General features: G+C 42.0%; 1 protein-coding gene across 2 annotated transcripts in view; it reads right to left on the bottom strand.

The window, feature by feature from the left end:
- Positions 1-19,672, bottom strand: part of LOC122555690 (PGAP2-interacting protein-like) — a 131,383-nt gene that overhangs the window by 95,350 nt on the left and 16,361 nt on the right. For both annotated transcript variants that reach the window (XM_043701727.1, XM_043701718.1), the window contains exon 2: positions 8,635-8,826. In XM_043701727.1, coding sequence (XP_043557662.1) covers positions 8,635-8,826 — 192 coding nt within the window. The remainder of the gene's footprint in view (positions 1-8,634; positions 8,827-19,672) is intronic.

The following is a 19,672-nucleotide window of genomic DNA, read 5'->3' on the forward strand; positions in this document are numbered from 1 at the left end:
AATGAGACCATAGTTTCTTCCTTGTCTATGTGTATATTTCTGATGATGTCCAAGAATTCCTGTGTTGATTGTATAGAGTGTCTGGATCTGCTGATCAGGTGTTTCAGTTTCTGCTGTAGTTCTTTAGCCAGTTTGTGTGATGGTGTCCCTGGTAGTGATACTATGGGTCTGAGTGGGATGTCTGGTTTGTGCACTTTAGGTAGTCCATAGAATCTGGGGGTGTTGTTGCTTTCAGGTTTCATTCTTTGTAGGTCAGCCCTGGTTATCTGTCCGTTTTTTTGTAGGTTCCTCAGTGTGTTGTTTATCCTATTGGTGAGCTGTGGGGTGGGGTTAAACTCTCTCTTTTGGTAGGTGTTGGTATCTGCAAGTAGCTGTTGCGCTTTTTGGATGTCGTCTGATTTATCCAGAATGACCATCATTCTGCCTTTGTCTGCTGGTAGTATGATTATGTTCTTATCGTTTTAGTGATTTTAGTGCTTCCCTTCTCCTTGGTGTTGAGGTTATGTGTTTGTCTTTTCCTTGTTATCGATACTTTGTCTCACTGTTTGTTGTGTCTCTTCTGTCAGTCCATTGTTCCAGCGTGTGCATTCTAGTGCTGCTAGGAAGTCTGCTGTCTTGGCGTCCCTGTGGTTGTGGTTGAGTCCCTTGTTCTTTCCGTGTCTGTGAGCTGTCTGTGAGAGAGGTTTCTAACCCAGCTGTGTGTTGTGGTGTCCTCTCTGTTGTGTGTTCGTTTGGCCATTTTGTCTTTGATTGCCGTTTTTTTGCGGTGTGTGGTCCTGTTCTGTCCTATGGTGACAGCCTGTTCTATGGTTTGAGTCGATTCCTGATTGGTGGTTTTTGAAATTAACGATTTTTGGTGCGCAATTTCTTGTCTGTATTTGTGAAGTCTGTTGTGAGCGTCTGTAATTACCTGGATCTGACAACCGGAAGCGGCAGATTCAAACCACTACAAATGCCGGAGGAAAGATCACAGAAGCGCTTCACAGGAGGCTCCTAAGCACTGAGGATGTCACCTAGACACGGGACGAAACGTCTGCAACACAAATTCCCAGCTCGGCGAACAGAACCACAACAACGAGCACCCGAGCTACAAATCTTCTCACAAACTTGGTACACATTTGAATCAAATAATCTTGCTCATTGTGAAAACAGATTTATTTTAATATATTCTTTACACAGATCTGAACTGCATCCCTCGAATATCAGCCCAGGAAGCAAGAAGCATGAATTCCAGCTTGACAACATATTTCTTCTATACTGAGTTGAGTCAGCTCCTCTGTTTTGCGTGTGTGTTGCATCAGACTATTTGCCAAGTGAATGAGGTATGCACATGTTCCCTCTCTTTTGTAGGTGAAAACCCAAAGGTCAGGTACAGGGTGGCTTTGTGTTGCCATACATAATTTCAGGCCTGATCAGTGTTCACTCTTACATGTCAGTGGTCATCTGAGCCATTTTTCACCTTTACCTGGAGATTGAAAATGGATGGTAACTGCAGGAATAACATGTACAAATCTAAAGATGGAAAAATGTACACAGTTGTCATCATGCCAACAGTTCTACATGCAGGGCCATAGGCAGGGTGGCTGTATCAAAATGCGCACAGACCCTCCACTTAACACAAACTCGGTATGAGTCACTATGTGCTGGGGTTCTAATTGTCCTGGATTTTGTGAAAGATGGGTGTGACTTCATTATCACAAAACTTTTATTAAAGTGAGTTGAAAAGTGTGGTGCTGGAAAAGCACAGCAGGTCAGGCAGCATCTGAGGAGCAGGAAAATCAATGTTTCAGGCATAAGCCCTTCATCAAGAATTAGATTACATTACATTACATGTGGAAACAGGCCCTTCAGCCCAACAAGTCCACACCGACCCGCCGAAACGCAACCCACCCATACCCCTACATATACCCCTTACCTAACACTATGGGCAATTTAGCATGGCCAATTCACCTGACCTGCACATCTTTGTGACTGTGGGAGGAAACCGGAGCACCCGGAGGAAACCCACACAGACACGGGGAGAACGTGCAAACTCCACACAGTCAGTCGCCTGAGTCGGGAATTGAACCTGGGTCTCTGGCGCTGTGAGGCAGCAGTGCTAACCACTGTGCCACCGTGCCGCCCAAGCGAGCCAAGCTGTTCCAATTCAACATCATGAACATTTTGTTTTTAATAAAAAAACCTTTGATCACAAGTTCATCAGACAATGGTCAACACACAACATCCTTTAGAGCCTGTGAGAAAAAGGTGATGGTGAATCTTGCCAGATGGTTCCCTGAGCAGACTGCCAAAGTCACTTTTCAGATTGTCTCATCACCAGAACTTTCCAAAAAGCACCAAAGGTAGCTCAGCTGATAAAAGGCCCTTCCCAGGAGGATCATTCCTACATGCCCACTGTCTTACTGTTTCCAGAATGCACCATTGCCAATAAAGTTTGGAAAAAAAGCCTTACTGATTTTCTTTCAAGATTCACCCGAAGCAGCTCTGTAACACAAAACTCTGTCCTCCATGAGCCAATCCCAGAGTCAGAGTCATTCACCAAGATAAAGATCAACTGCTGCTTCAGGATCATAAAACATAGTATAAGAAGCTCTCTGGTCTATCAAAATTTGATGATCTTCCAGTAAAGAGAGTTCTGTGGACAAGCACATGCTCATATTACACTTAAGAAAGATGGAAGCAGCGGAGTTAAGCATAAACACCAACAATGGATCGAATGGACCAAATGGCCTATTTTTGTGCTTTATATGAATTGTCATCTTCTCTAGGATCTAATATTGCAAAATATCAGTAAAATTAAAGCTCATGGAAATGAGGGTAGTGTATTGAGATGGATAGAAAATTGATTGGCAGAAAAGAAACAAAAATTAAGAATAAAAGGATCTTTTTTCTGAATGGTAGGTAGTGACTGGTTGGGTACTACAGGGATTGGTACTACGACCCCCAGCTATTGACAATTTATGTCAAAGAAGTGAACTAAATGTAACATCACAAAATTGGTAGATGACACAAAGCCAGGTGGAAAGGTGAGTATGAGGAGGATACGGAGATGTTCTTGCTAGGAAGGATGTTCTTGCTATAGAGGGAATGCAGGTGAGGGTTTACAGAATCTATTCCAAGAATGGCAGGAGTGACATATGAGGAGAGATTGAGTTAGTTAGGCTTATATTCACTGGAGTTTAGAAGAATGAAAAAGGATTGCATTAAAACCTATAAAATTCTAACAGGATTAGAAAAGGTAAACACAGGAAAGGTGTTCCTAACAACCAGGGAATCCAGAAGCAGGAGTCATAGCTTAAGGATAAGGGGTAAACCTTTTAGAACTGAGATGAGGAGAAATTTCTTCACCCAGAGAGTGGTGAACCTGTGGAATTCACTGCCACAGAAAGTGCTTGAAACCAAAATATTATGTTTTCAAGAAGGAGGTAGATATAACTCATGGCCTAAAGGGATCATGGGATATGATGGAGGGGGGAGGGGGGAGTGGTGAGGGCTATTGACCTTGATGGTTAGCTATGATCACAGTGAATGGTGCAGAAGGCTCGAGGGATCAAATTATCTAATCCTGTTCCTATTTTCTATGTTTCTATCATTATAAATTTGCATTCCAGTAGAATAATAGATAAAACATTCTGCAAGCGTTAACTCACTTCAATGACACTTAAAATGGAACATTGTTATCTACCTTAATGAGTTAGAACTCCCTAAAGAATAGTGAAAATTAGTGGTTAATTAGGGTCTCAAAATTAACCTTCAATAGATACAATAGTATTGCTGAAAAGGATTTTCACATTGCACTCATTAGGACAATTCACAAGAAAATCGATGTAAGAAGAACCAAATTTTCATACTGTATGACAAGATCAAGCAGAATGGCTGCCTACTGATCTGTGATTGGTAGAGGTATTGCCATAGAGAACTCACCGGCTGATGGTTGCCAGTTGGGTTGACTTTGATTGGTCAGATATTTTCCGAAGGGATGAACGAGAGAATGGATGTCACTATTTTATTGAGTTGAAACTGAATACTGTAAATGTTCTGTCTGTAAAGAATAGGATCCAATTGATTAATACACATCGCCTCCAGTATACATTGGTGTGCCCCACTGTAAGCCTGACTGACAATCTTAAGTAGTTTGTGCTAAGAATTACCTCAATTCTTAGGATTTTTTAGCAAATGTTGGGCAATCATTGAAAACACATCTAATGTGAGATACTGTGTTTAGAGATGGTTTGCATGGGCTGGTTGGGTACATTTAATATCTCTGCCTGTTACAAAAAGCCAAGCAGACATGCTGCTTAACAAAATCTACCAGATTGTAGGCCTCACAATCCACATATCTAGCTTTACACTGGTACTACAATTCATATACTATATTATTCATGTGTATAGGGCGTAACACCTTTTTGATTCAACATCAAAAGCCTAGTAGTGACAAAGACCACTCACGTTGCTACTGCATAATAGCATATGTAATTGCTAGCTTCACCTGTTTCAATGCCAGTGTGATGCAAGATATGTAGGCCATTAATCCCAAAGATTGAAGGGTTGTATCAAGAGCAGGCCTCTTCAACTTTGCAAAAAGAAAGATACTGTACTGCAAGGCCACACTTACAAAACTCTAAACAGCGTACAATATTATGTATGATTTAAAATTGTCGGTCATGCTTGCAATCTGTCACCCTTGCACAAGAACCCACATACATTAATACACTGGGTGCTATTCTTTGGAGGCAGAGAAAACTGTGCACACCATGTTTGTTTGACTGAAGAAAATAGGCAATGGCCATCCTCTAGTGCAACGCTTTGACCAATCGGAGTCAATTGGCCTGGTCTAAATTTTGACAAAGCTCATATAACTGTCAGGCATCATCTTACTGATGAATTCTCCACGACATTGTTGTAACTACAGATCACTTGCCAACCAATCTGCACATATAAAAATGTTCTTCCCCTTAAAATTGTTATTTCTTGTGAACTGTCCCGATGAGTGCATGGAGAAGAGCTTCAACAAAATACCTTTCTTCAAACAATACTCAAGTCCTCTACAATCAAATGACTATTTAAAAGTTCAAGCAAACTCTACAGCCTAATGATTTCACATATATCTCTGAATACAAAATGGCATTAACATACCTACAAGCCTCTTTCCTTTATAAATTTCCTCCTTGATTATATTACGTCCATCATGAAAATAACGAAGTTCAAATTTTAACAGAAAGGCGAAGTGGCTTACCAGGCTAAGTGTCAATGTTTGGGAGTTTCATGGAGAGTTAGCATGTTTTGTCAGGTTATCTTCCCAAACACACCTCATTACCCATGCCCCTATGGTGCTCTGCTTGTTGAATTCTCTCACTTGTCATCCTCAGAAGTATTGCCACTGCTAGGTCATCCAGGATTCTTGGTGCTAGTATCATCTTAAAATAACAGCTGTCCATGCAATCAAACAAAGGCAGCCCAGAGCTGCCCTTCACCATGCACATAGTGGGAGGGGACCCAAAAAAACCAAATGTTTGTCAGAGCTCATAGATGGCATAGCTGGCACTTCCTCGCATATACAAATACAGATTCATACATCTATTGCTACACAAGAACCGAGATACAGAGTTCACTCCTCATCCCATCTTTCAATCCTGTTTAAGGTAGTGCTACTCTTACCCCAATGCCCAGCATTGCCTAACATATTATTTATATGGGATCATCAAATACCAGAAATTTTCAAATTGTTCAAATTTTTCTTTTATTCAGCAAAAGCAAACAACAAACAAACAAACAGAAGCTGGATATGCTTCTGGGAACAGACAAGACCGCTTGCTTTTCATCAAACACCAAGGTTACAGTCAATGAGTAATTACTGAACCTAGCTCTGATCCACTGGAAAGAAGTGTCAGCTAAGTTCTGTTTAGCTTATTGCACCTGATATTGCTGCGCTCTATTGTACAGAAAGTGATGTTCTTCCTGCTCAATATTTTCATCTTCCTCTTCCGAAGAATGCTGCCACTCTCCAAATTCTTCACAGTCCATCACATCAACTCTTCACCTACTCAAGTTATAGAGTCATAGAGGTGTACAGCATAGAAACAGACCCTTCGGACCAACTTATCCGTGCCGACCAGATATTCTAAATTAATATAGTCCCGTTTGCCAGCATTTGGGCCCATCTCCTTCTGAACCCTTCCTATTCATGTAACCATCCAGATGCCTTTTGAATATTGTAATTGTACCAGCTCCCACTACTTTCTTAGGTCCCTTTTACATCTTTCCCCTCTTGCCTTAAACCTATGCTCTCTAGGTTTGGACTTCCTTAGCATGGGAAAACAAAGCATTGACTATTCACCCCATCCATGCCCCTCATAATTTTATAAATCTCTATAAAGTCACCCCTCAGCCTCTGACGCTCCAGGGAAAATAGCACTAGACTATTCAGCCTCTCCCTATAGCTCAAACTCTCCAACCATGGCAACATTCTTGTAAATCTTTTCTGCACCCTTTCAAGTTTAACAACATCTTTCCTAGAGCAAGGTGGATCAGAATTGAAAACAGTATTCCAAAAGTGTCCTAACCAATGATCTGTACAGCAGCAATATGACATTCCAACGCATATACTCGATGCACTGACCAATAAGGGGAAACGTACCAAACGCCTTCTTCACTATCCTGTCTACCTGTGACTCCACCTTCAAGTTGTGCAGAGCACAGCATGTTAGAATTATGTAGCACACTCTGACTACAGCAAGACCCCACCATCCCAGACCAATTGAAATATTGGAATCTCATCTTCTGGAGGCATACTGTCTGCTCCACCATGGCTCAGTGGGCTGTGCTGCATCTAATCTTGGCCTCAGGGAGGGGATTGCATAATGGAATCAGCAACTTTGGTGGCAGAGGATAGCACTTGCCTTCAAGTAACCATCTTTGTAAAGCATCTGGCCATTTAAGTGAATGAGGAACATGAGAATTCTCTAAGATATAATCATCATAGTAGTTCCATGGTACCTGGCACAGGCTTCAGAATTTGGTACCAACAATCACAGATGATTGAACAGACCATTTTTCTATTGATGAACTCAGCCACATTATGATATGATGTTTTAAATGTGATGTGTCCTACTCCCTGCACCTGAAGAAAGCCAGCTGTGTTGTCAAAGCCTACTGCCTGGCTAGGGACCAAAAAGGTCCTGCCCATTTCTTCATAATCCAGGTCCTTTTCCAGCAGTTGGCATACTACTGTGACATTGTCCAGACACATCCTCAGTCTGAGAATCAGAAGTGTCACTGGATATTGCTCATTTGGAGTAAACAGCATCAAGGATGATAGTCCCCTGAAATCCAATCAGGACCTTCATTTGCATCATCTTCATGTGGGAGCTGTTCAACATCTGCTGGATATTGCTGTGGATCTGGGCATGTTTCTTTGACATTTACTCATAGACATGGTCAGCATTCATTGCCTGATCCTAGATGACCTTGAGAAGGCGCTGGTGAGCTGTCTGCTTGAATTATTGTAGTCTATGTCCTGTAGGTTCACCCACAATGCCATTAGAGGGAATTCTGTGATCTTAACCCAGCAACAGTGAAGGAATTGAGAGGTTTTTTTAAGTCAGGATGATGAGTAATTTGGAGGTGGTCATGTTTCAGTGTTTCTGCTGCCCTGGTTCTTCGATATGGCGATGGTCTTGGAAGCTGCCGTCTAAGGACCTTTGGAGATATTCCACAGTATACCTTGGAGGTAGTCTTCAGTACTATTGATGGAATGTTGTGGTCCACAGCCTTTTCAGTATCCAGTACAATCTTGATATTACGAGGACTGAATTGAATTAGCACCTGTGATTCTGGTGACCTATTTTGTTTTTAAATCATTCATTGCCGTTTTTAATATTCTGACCTTGTTACCTGCCACCTGGTGTTTGAATAGATATGTGCTTTTTCTTTAATTGTGTTAACGTCTTTTTTCTGCATAGTCAACTACAGATCCTAGGTCTGTCCCTTGAAAGTTTTTTTAAAGTAAAAGATGCTTTTAACCTAAGTACTTAACTTAATCCATTGTGTTTTTAAAACTAAACAATTTCATATTATTCATTATAAATCTAACGAGAGTATTTGTCTAATGATTTTTTTAAATATTCAGTAATTATTTAATTGCTGGGATTAATTCTATATGTCCCTCTATCAAGTAAGATTGGACTCACCTATAATACAGGATTCAAAAGCATCCATAGTCAAACAAATTTGCCAAATATTGCAACCTAAGCTCAGATGGGAAGTACAGACATTGAAGTGCGGTATCAGAGGACTTGTAACTCATTCGGAAGAAAGAATTGGAGCCTGTTTCTCTACTAATTTTGTACCTCATGATGTCCCTCGTGTAATCTATGACAAGACACGGAGCAATGTTAATTGATGCATGGCCCATCACATAATGTATCTTGAGTATGATGTTTTTGTGTTTGTGCACATGTAGTACTACAGGGATTTGTTATATTAGCAGCCTGTTCTGCGATGAAATCTTTGTAGGTTGACTCACATTTGCCTCGGGTATTACCTGCAATAGTTTATAATATAGCAGGTGCACATGCCAGTATAAATGAGAGGTTACATGTTTATCAGTTATCAAAAAACAAAGAACTCACTTACCTAAACTAATTAGCCTGAGAACAGCAAGGATATATTTGTTGTTCACCAAATTCCAGATTGCAGTGATGTTTAATATTAAGGGAGAGACATAAGCAGCAGCAAAGATTTCATAGCCGGTGAGTCCCAAAACCTGAAGTGGAAAGTACCAAAGCATTGGTGCCAAGCCATGGTAAAGAGAGCAGGAAATGTAACCTAAAATGAATTTAAGAAGGAAATTAAAATACAGAAAACTTTGATTTGCATATCAAATTGCAAGAGCACAAAGTTATTACTTTAGTTTGTCTCTCCAGCTAAACCTCATCCTTCGTTGGGAACTTCAAGATTGTACATTTTAATGTTTATCTTATGACAAAACACTTCTACTATGTTAGCAACACTCATGATTAAAAGCCCCCACCAACCCCTGCCACCCCCAGTAAGATTAATTTGGAAGTTAGCAAAAAAAAAAAAGAGAATGAGGGGAAAACACAGCAGACCTGGCAGCCACTGTGAGAAGAGGGAAACAGAGTTAAGGTTTTGAGTCTTCTGCAGGAACTGAAAGGATTTCTTTAGTGCTTGGAGGTGGGGAACGTATATCTTTAGAAGTAACTATCTCGCACGGTTGTAGGTGCCCCATCACTAAATATATTCAAAACTGAGATTTTGGGTGCATCAAGGAATATGGAATGCAGCCTGGAAATTGGAGTTAAAGACCAAAAATCAGGCATGGTCATCCTGGTGAACAGAACAGGCCCAAAGGGCCAAGTGGTCTTCTCCTCATTTGTTACATTATTAGGTTTGTTACCGTGAAACCATGCAAATCTTTAGAATCACTGCTTTCGTAAGGGTTCAAATATTTTGTCATTTTCCCCTTTACAAAGTCCAGGGACAGTTTGAACATTTATGAACAAGGAGGATTAAAGAGGTAAAAGGTTTTGATTTTAAGTGATCAGATAGTTCTACACTGAGGGTCCAATATTAATTCTGGACAATTCAGCAACTCAAGGCAATACCCATACAAGCACAGTGTAGAATAAGAAAAAGCCACCCAGAAAACTGAGCCAGCTCCAAACTAGATTATAGATTGTTTATACTCAAAAACTCCACATGATTTGATTATCATGGAAAATGAGTAACTACAGGTTAAATTCAGAAGATAACACTCTAAAGATTTATTTTAAGGCAATTCCATGCCAGACAGACACCACACATGTTGAGTTTCAGGTGATTTTCTTACATAATACCAGCACAACTTCAGTCAAAGTTATTTTTGTTTCTTCCCCTCTGCAAACATATCACGATAAGATCATAAGACATAGGAGCAGAATTTAGGCCATTCAGCCCATCAAATCTGCTCTGCCATTCATTCATGGCTAATAGGTTTCTCAATGCCATTCTCCTGCTTTTTCCCCCTGTAACCCTTGATCCCCTTCACAATCAAGAACCTATCTCAGTCTTAAATATATTCAGTGACCTGGCTTCCACAGCCTTCTGTGGCACTGAATTCCATAGATTCACTTTCTGGCTGAAGATGTTTCTCCTAATTTCTGTTCTAAAAGATCTTCCCCTTACTCTAAGACTCTGCCCTCAGCTCCTAGTCTCTCCTACCAACAGAAATATCCTCCCAACATTCATTCTGCCCAGGCCAGTCAGTATGCTGTAAGTTTCAATTAGATCCCCCTCACATCCTTCAAAACTCCATCGAGTATAGACCCAGAGTCCTCAAATGTTCCTCATATGTTAGACTTATGTAAATAGAGTTTCCATCAATCTTCCAGCAAATTTAATGCAAAGCAGGAGAAAAGCTGAAGGAAAATATCGCATTGTTTTTTTTACTGGATCTAAATTCCAGAGTTACTGTGCAAAATGATACAGAGTCCACCCCTCTTCCTGGGAGCACCACAAGCTCAGTGTCATAATTGATCCAAGATGAACCTCTGACTACATTGGACTGAATGACAAGGCTATTTCTACAAACATAACACTGCCTAACACCACTCCTACTTCAAAAGATCCACTGCTGAAACCTTCACCCATGGCTTTATTCCTTCTAGGCTCAAATATTAAAATGCATTCTTAGCCAGCCTCACATATTCTAATATTCTACCTTCCATAAACTTGAGGTCATCCCAAAATCAACTACCTGCGCCTGTTCTTGCACTAAGTACTGCTCACCCAGCATCCTTGTGCTCACTAGACTGCACTGGCTACAGGTTAAAAACCATTTTGTTCCAACGCATCATCCTCCGCCACTTCCACCACCTAAAGATGGACCCCACCATCAAAATGATATTTTCCTCCCCAAACCCATCCACTTTTCGCAATGACCATGTCCTCCCTTGTTTGGTCTAATCTCCCCACCAACCACTCCTACATACAGCCATAGCCGCAGGAGGTGGAAAATCTAATCCCACCCCTCCCCCACTCACAGCTGTAAGGCCCCAGAGAATCAAGGCCTGGCAGAGATTCACATGTATTTCCTCTAACCTGATTTACTGCATCTGTGGTCTCCTCTACATTGGGAGACTGAGTGCAAACTTAGGAACCAGCTCAGGGAACACTTATGTCCATACACTCCAATCAACGCTACATTCTGGCTGCCAGCCATTTCAACTCCTTCAACTACATGTCCATCCTGGGTTTCCTCCACCATCAACACATGGCCAAACACGAATGGGAGGAAGAACACCTCATCTTCCGCCTCAGGAGCTTACAACCATACGGCCTTAACATTCACCAGCTTCCAAACTAAGGTCATGAAATTGCCTGAGCCTTAAAAAAATTGTGCCCTAAATTTTTCTACGTGTTTCCTATTTTGAGACACTACTTAGTAACTACCTCTTTGACCAAACTTCTGGTCATCTGCCTTAGCATCTGATTATGCAGCTTAGTGTCAAATTTTGATATACAAAATTTGTATGAAGAGTTTTGCTAGTATTTTAAAGGCATTATGCATCTATAAATTGTCATACTAAAGTTTGACATCCTGTGCATTAATTTTATTGATATCTCTGTCACAGGAAATGTTTCAAGTTGAGGTTTGTCCAAAGATGCCTTTTTGGCTTCTACAACATGGAACCGAGGTTAGCAACTGAATCGATTACAGTATGTTAATCCAATGCTACATTTACACTAGCAGCAACTCTACAAGAAGCAGTTCTCTGATATCCTACAACATAAACACACATTAAAAGCTGTATAACAATTCATTCCACTGAATCTACAAGACTGTCGACATCCAAGCATCCTAAAATGTGTAGTCAGAGTTGCCAGATCATTGAGTCACTGAACTGTATCTCTGATGAAGAATCATCTAGACCCCTCCACCTCCTCCAAGACTAGACTTCCATTTCCCCGGCCCCCAACGCCTCATCTTCACCATGGATGCTACCGCTATGATCTCCAGCATTTGTTGTTTTTAGTTACTTGAATACCCTTGTCCTTCTAGATTGAATGGCCATAGAGTCTATGGAGCCTTGGTGAATTTCTGCAGTGTATCTTATACATGGTACACATTACTGACACGCTGTGCCGATGGTGGAGAGATTGGATGTTTGTCGATGTGGTGCCAATCAAACAGGCTGCTTTGTCCTGGATGGTGTCAAACTGCACTCTCCAGGGAAGTGGGGAGTATTGTATTACACTCTTCATTTGAGGCTTTTAGATAATGGACAGGCCTTGGGAAGTCAGGAGATGAATTACACGCCACAGTATTGCTAGCCTCTGATCCGCTTTTCTATCCCAAGAACTTACATGGCTAGTCCAGCTGAGTTTCTTGTCAGTGTTAACCCCAGGATGTTGATAGTGGGGGATTTAGTGATGCTAACACCATTAAATGTCAACCAGCAGTGGGTTGATTGTTTCTTACTGGAGATGATCATTGCCTGGCATCTATATGATGCGAATGTTACTTGCTACTTATCAGCCCAAGCCTGGATATCATTCAGGTCTTGCTGTATTTGGATATGAACTACTTCAATATCTGAGGAGTCATGAATCATATTGAATGTTGTGCAATGACCAACAAAAATCCCTACTTCTGACCTTATGATGGATGGAAGGTCATTGATGAAGCAACTGAAAATGGTTGGACCAAGGACACTACCCTGAGGAACTCCTAGAGAGATGTCCCACAGCTAAGACAAATGACCTCCAGCAACCACAACCATCTTCTTTAATGTCAGGTATAACTCCAAACAATGGAGACTTTTCCTGATTCTCCCTGTCTCATTTTGCTAGGGCTCCTTGATGTCATACTCAGTCAATTGTGGCTTTGATGTCAAGGGCAGTAGCTTTCACCTCACCTATGGAATTCTGCTCTTTCATCCATGCTGATCCAACCAAGGTTGTAATGGACTCTGGCAGAACCCAAACCAGGTGTTAGTGAACAGGTTGCTGCTTGATTGCACTGTTGATGACTCCCTTTCATCACCTTACTGATGACTGTGATGGGGCAGTAATTGACCAAGTTGGATTTGTCCTGCTTTTTATGCATAGACATATCTAGGAAATTTTCCACATTATCAGGTAGATTCTAGTGTTGTAACTGTACTGGAAGAGTGGGGCTAAGGGAGCAGTAAGTTCTGGAGTACGTCTTCAGTACTATTGCCGGAATGTTATCAAGGTCTATAGCCTTTGCAGTATCCAGTGCCTCTGTTTGTTGATATCATGTGCAGTGAATCAAATTGGCTAAAGACTAGCTTCGGAGATCCTGGGGACCTCTACAGGAAGCCAAGATGGATCCCCTAGGCATGACTGAACAGGCCCCCAACTGCTGTGTTTGCAGTTCCTCAACTGACAATATATGATTCCCTTGTTTGCTTATGACTGGCCTGCAATATTGACTGTTGCCCACTCCCCAGACTGCAGTCGAACAGTGTCCTGATTATAACAGTCCCAAGAGGATGAAGGCCCATGACCAAATCCCAGGACTGTGTGAAGACTGTGCCAGTGACTTACTGAAAGTAGTTGCCCCTTGTACATACTGAGGGTGAGACCCCACTCACTTTCCAACATGATCAGTTAGTTGAATAAATGTGCAGTGTGTTTTCTGCACAGGCAGCTGGGACATGCTGTAGATGATATATAGATATATGTCTTGTTGTATGGTGATCCATACAACAAGACATCCCCCTCCACTGGACAGATTCCTGCTGATTAACATGACAAGTGTAACTTGTCATATGCAGGTGTATGCGCAAAAGAGCATAACCGTCCAAGAGTGCTAATATCCTTTGCCTCTAGCTGAAACTCTCAATGCCCTAACGTCACGGTTTGATTTGATTTGAGTTATTTATTGTCATGTATTTTGATACAAAATACAAAAAAAAGTGTTGTACAGGGTGTCGCCATCTTAAAACACAAAAATAAACCAAAAGGAAGAAAAATAAAGAAAAAAAAAGTGTTCAACTTTACCGTTCTTGTCAAGTGCTCCACCATGGGCTATGGGCCGGGTGGCCAGAGACAACAATAATTGCCACTTTTTGGTGTCATCTCTCCTCCATCGACGCCCTTGCTACAGTGTACATCATGGATGCTACCAGCATGCAGAGAGGCGCTAAGTAAGTGAACACAAAGAGAACAAGCAAGCAGCCACAAGATGTAACTTGGTGACTCCATGTGCTGGGTGCTGTCTCGTTACATGAAGTGACCTTGCAGCAGTCTTTCACTGCCACTTGCTGTTGCACCCTGCAATGCAGGCCACTGGCTCTTCAGCGTCCTGCAGGTGGATCGGACAGGTGACAATGAGGATCCTGAAGAGTTCGTAAATGTTGGATGTGAATGTCCATCAACAAGGGATGTGCATCTGATACCTTGGATCATGGCCTGAGATGCTGTCTTGTACTGAGTAACATGGAGGTTCCTTGCAGCCAGCAATGATCTGAAGGCCTCACATTCGGTAAGTTGAGTAAGATAGTAAACGGAATATTAATTATATAAGTTGTGCAGTTAATAAGGTGTTTAACACCAATAACCCTTTCCAAATTGGCAAATTAGATTGGATTAGATTACTTTACAGTGTGGAAACAGGCCCTTCGGCCCAACAAGTCCACACCGACCCGCCGAAGCGCAACTCACCCATACATTTACCCCTTACCTAACACTACGGACAATTTAACATGGCCAATTCACCTGACCTGCACATCTTTGGACTGTGGGAGGAAACCGGAGCACCCGGAGGAAACCCACGCAGACACGGGGAGAATGTGCAAACTCCACACAGTCAGTCGCCTGAGGCGGGAATTGAACCCGGGTCTCTGGCGCTGCGAGGCAGCAGTGCTAACCACTGTGCCACCGTGCCGCCCAAATTGCAGCTGTCTAAAATGAAAGTGACCTTTGCCACCAGGCAGATGCAGCAATTTGCTCATGATGTGAACATAGGCCTCGCTGGACTTCTCATGTAATTCTCCATCAATCTCACCACAGCCCACATCATTCAGGCCCTCGTTAAGTTTCCGCCCATTGACACAGTTTCTCCTCATAGCTGCTGCCTGACCTACTGAGTACTTCTTGAGTTCATCTGAGTCACCCAAACTAGCAAACAACTAGCTTTTGATTAGCAGTTTGAATTTGAGTACCCAGCCTGAAGGATTATTCCAAACATTTATTATACTTCGAGGTTTCAAACTTAAAGACATCTACTCCATATAGGAGGAGTAGATAAACATGTGCCAAACAACTCCACAACTGTCCCCAGAAGACTATCTAAGATTAAAGCGAGGTTCCTTCATTAACATATTGCTATGGACAATTATTAAGCACCTCTCAGTACAAAGTGAGGTAGTAGGAAATTAAGATCTGGCAGGTGCTCAAAGTGTTGCAAGCATCACCAGCCAAAAAAGGTTGGTATCAAAGGGACAGAAAAGGCCAGAATTTATTGGTGGAGTACAGGTTGAATATCTACCCTGGAACCTCAGGCAGGGCCATGGTGGGACAGTTAGGACTTGTCATACTGGGTATAGAGCCCAGCTGCTCAATGTACATCAAGTCAGGAATGAAGACGTTGCTGACCTGTAAATTCCGTCCTGCCAAATGTTAGGGGCATCCACATTTAGCAGGGACAGGAGATCTATTGCTCACAGGCCCTCCCCCAGCTATCCAACCTCACCATCACATCAGCCTAATCCACTGCAGTCCAGTCCAATTCAAACTCTTGAATCGATCTTTTTATTGACTGGTTTGACTCATCAAGTAACCACCTATACAATTTAGCACTATTAACAGTAATGACACCATCAACACTTCTTTTCATAGAATCCCTACAGTGTGGAAATAGGCCATTTGTACCAACAAGTCCACACCAACTCTCTGAAAAGCATTCCACCCAGACTCTATCCTGTTACCCTGTATTTCCCATGGCTAATCCACTAACTTACATATCCCTGGACACTATGGGCAATTTAGCATGACCTGTCCACCTAACCTGCACATCTTTGGACTGTTGGAGGTAACTGGAGCACCTGGAGAAAACCCACACAGACATGAGGAGAATGTGCAAACTCCACACAGACAGTTGCCCAACGGTGGAATCTAACCCAGATCCATGGCGCTGTGAGGCAGCAGTGCTAATCTCTGAATCACCATGCCGCCCCAAAACATTCTTCATGGCTTATTTCTTTTACACATAAGGTTGTATTCTTGCAATTTCCTGCATATCATTCTCACTCCAAATTGATGCAAGTGCCTTTTCAAGTTTATTGTTTAGATTTCCACGTTCTAGAAGGGAGTTCAGGCCAGTAAATCATCAAGTCTTGGCATTCCTGCTGTGGTTTAATGTTCTGGTTATGTGTGCCAACATTAAAATACAGAATTCTTCAGCAAAGTACAGAGTATTTGATTCTGAGTAGAGGGTCCTGAATCTCAGTCAGGGAAATACAATAGGCCTGAGCTGGCTACGATGGATCAGAAAATGTTCCTGAAATGAATGGCAATGGATAGGCAATGGCAAACATTCAAAGAGCAAATGGGTAACTCAAAAAAGTTCTTACTCACATCTTGTGCAGGAGCACAAAGAGAATAGTGACCAAACCATGGCCTAGGAGAGAAGTTAGAAATAGTATTGGATGGAAGAGAGGTATACAAGTTAGCAAGGACAAACAAGATTTGGAACAGTTTAGAAATCAGCAAGGAAGGACCAGGGATTGATTAAGAAAACTAAAGTATGACAGTAAGCTTGCAGGGAACACAGAAACTTACTGTAAAGATTTTTGTAGATATGTAAAGCGAGAAAATATTGGTTAAAAACAGAGGTCGATCTCTTACAGTCAGAAAAGGAGAATTTATAATGGGGAACAAAGAACTGGTTAAAGAACTAAGTTCATACTTTGCTTCTGTCTTCACAAAGGAGGACACAAATACCATACCCGAAAGATGGGAAACATGGTCTCGTGAGAGGGAGTTACTGAAGCAATTCCATATCAGTAGAGAAATTGTGCTAGAGAAATTGGTGGGATGGAAAACTGATAATTCACCAGGGCCTAATAATCTACATCCCAGAATACTTAAGGAAGTAGCCCTAGAAATAGTGTATAAATCGGTGGACATCTTATAAAATTCTATAGACTCTGGAACAGTTCGTTTGGATTGGAGGGTAGCTAATGTAACCGCACTATTTAACTAGGGAGGCAGAGAGAAAACAGGGAATTATAGACCCGTGAGTCTGGTCTGGAATACATTATCAGGGATTCTTGAGAAGAGACTTAGAAAGCAATGGTAGAATCAAACACAGACAGCATGGATTATGCCTGAACAATCTACTGGAAGTCTTTGGGGATTTAACTAGTAGAGTTGATCGGTGGGAGTCAGCAAATGCAGTTTATTCGGACTTTCAGAAGTCTTTCCACAAAATCCCACATAGCAGATTAATGTGAAAATTAATGTGTGCTGAGATTGGAGTAGTGTATTGAAAGGGGTAGAAAATTGGTTAGCAAGAGTAGGAATAAATGGGTCTTTATCTGATCAGCAGGCAGTGATCTGCAGGGACCTGTACTAGAACCCAAGCTAGTCACAATATACATTAATGATTTAGATGAAGGAACTAAACATAATATCTCAAAATTTTCGGGTGACATAAAGCTGGGTGGCAGGGCAAGCTATAAGCAAGTTGCTGTGTGATTTGGACTAAGCTAAGTGACTGGCAAATACTTGGCAGATGCAGTATAATGTGACATCAAAGTATCTGCAACTGGTGGTTGAGTCCACAGCTTTCTCGCAGACCAGAGTATGACTAACTCAAGATTTTTAGATTTATTTTGAAGAATAAATTTTATGGCATCAGACGTGAGCACGGATCATCAGCAGCTTGGTGTAAATGTGACTTTTCCAGCATAAATTACAGGATTCATTACCCAATGGGACTGTGCTGCAGGGATTTTATTTTGTAAAATCCACCCCCAATCCTATTCCCAAGGAAATCAGATTTAAATCTAAAGGTTGAACAGGCTGGGGCTGTTTTCCCTGGAGTGTCGGAGGCTGAGGGGTGACCTTCTAGAGGTTTACAAAATTGAGAGGGGCATGGATAGGATAAATAGGGAAAGTCTTTTCCCTGGGGTCGGGGAGTCCAGAACTAGAGGGCATAGGTTTAGGGTGAGAGGGGAAAGATATGAAAAAAAGAGACCGAAGAGGCAACTTTTTCACGCAGAGGTTGGTACGTGTATGGAATGAGCTGCCAGAGGATGCGGTGGAGGCTGTACAATTGCAACATTTAAGAGGCAATTGGATGGGTATATGAATAGGAAGGGTTGGAGGGATATGGGCCAGGTGCTGGCAGGTGGGACTAGATTGGGTAGGGTCGGCATGGACGGGTTGGACCAAAGGGTCTGTTTCCATGCTGTACATCTCTGACTCTATGACTCTAAACTAATCTTTACAATTCTTAGTTTAAAGATCCCTTCCGAGATTATTCAGATAAACACATTGTAATTTCTACAGTTAGCAATATTTTGAAAATGTATGTGTCCTAATTTGTAGAACATTCTGCAAGCATGAGACATAACTGTGCAAACTAAGTCCAACATATTCTCTGAAGAATATATTATTAGTGAAAGAGAAATATTGATGAACACACTTCAGTTTTAACTGTAAGTACAAGTTTGCCCAGAGTTAATAAAGTTAAAATTAACAACGCTTTATCCTGAGGTTTATAGAAGGAGGAAGTAATTTAAACATTAAAAAATGAAACTACTTATTATTAGAGATAAAACTAAACAAATATATGGCATTAAATATGTGGGCTGGATTCCCAGGTGCGAATGGAGTTGGGAAGATGTGAAAGTAGATGTGCCAGTAGACATGCTAATGCCCAGTTGATAAGTTTCATCAGGACAGAGGAGGCTGGTCCCCAGAATCCATCAAAGTAATCAAAGAGTTCACAGAGAACTCAAAGGACAAGTTGAGATTTTGCTGGAGCACAAGGAATGCAAATTGATTTATGGACAGACCAGCTGTACGGAAAGGTAACAGAGAGAAGTACCAGCCACGGCCAGTGCTGAAGTTAGATGGGGCAAAAGCAAACAGCAAAGCTCACAGCACCATTAAACCATTGCTACACCAGTTCACATGGAGGGGGGCATTTGCAGGAAGTAGTCTGTGTGTACTTGAGAAGTGCATTGGTGCTCATTGTCCGGGCATCACAGGGGCATAAGGAGAAGGTTTTAGAATTCCAGACACAATTAACATGCCACCCGAGTACTCACAGCCCTACACTCCCTCTGCTCCAATCCCAACCTCACCATCAAGCCAGCGATAAAGGGGGTGCAGTGATAGTTTGGTGCACTGACCTCTACACCGCTGAAGCCAGACACCAACTCAAAGACACCTCCTCATGGGTCCCCTCCACCATGACCCCCTCCCCCAATCACCAAACCGTCATCTCCTAGACCATACAGAACATCACCTCAGGTGGTCTCCCACCCACAGCTTCCGACCTCATAGTCCGGGAACCCTGCACCGCCCGATTCTACCTCCTTCCCAAGATCTACAAGCCTGACCACCCTGGCCGACCCATTGTCTCAGCATGTTCCTGCCCCAAACTCATCTCCACCTACCTTGATACTGTCCT

Source organism: Chiloscyllium plagiosum, chromosome 1 (assembly GCF_004010195.1).
Source record: "Chiloscyllium plagiosum isolate BGI_BamShark_2017 chromosome 1, ASM401019v2, whole genome shotgun sequence".
Classification (NCBI taxonomy): Eukaryota; Metazoa; Chordata; class Chondrichthyes; order Orectolobiformes; family Hemiscylliidae; genus Chiloscyllium; species Chiloscyllium plagiosum.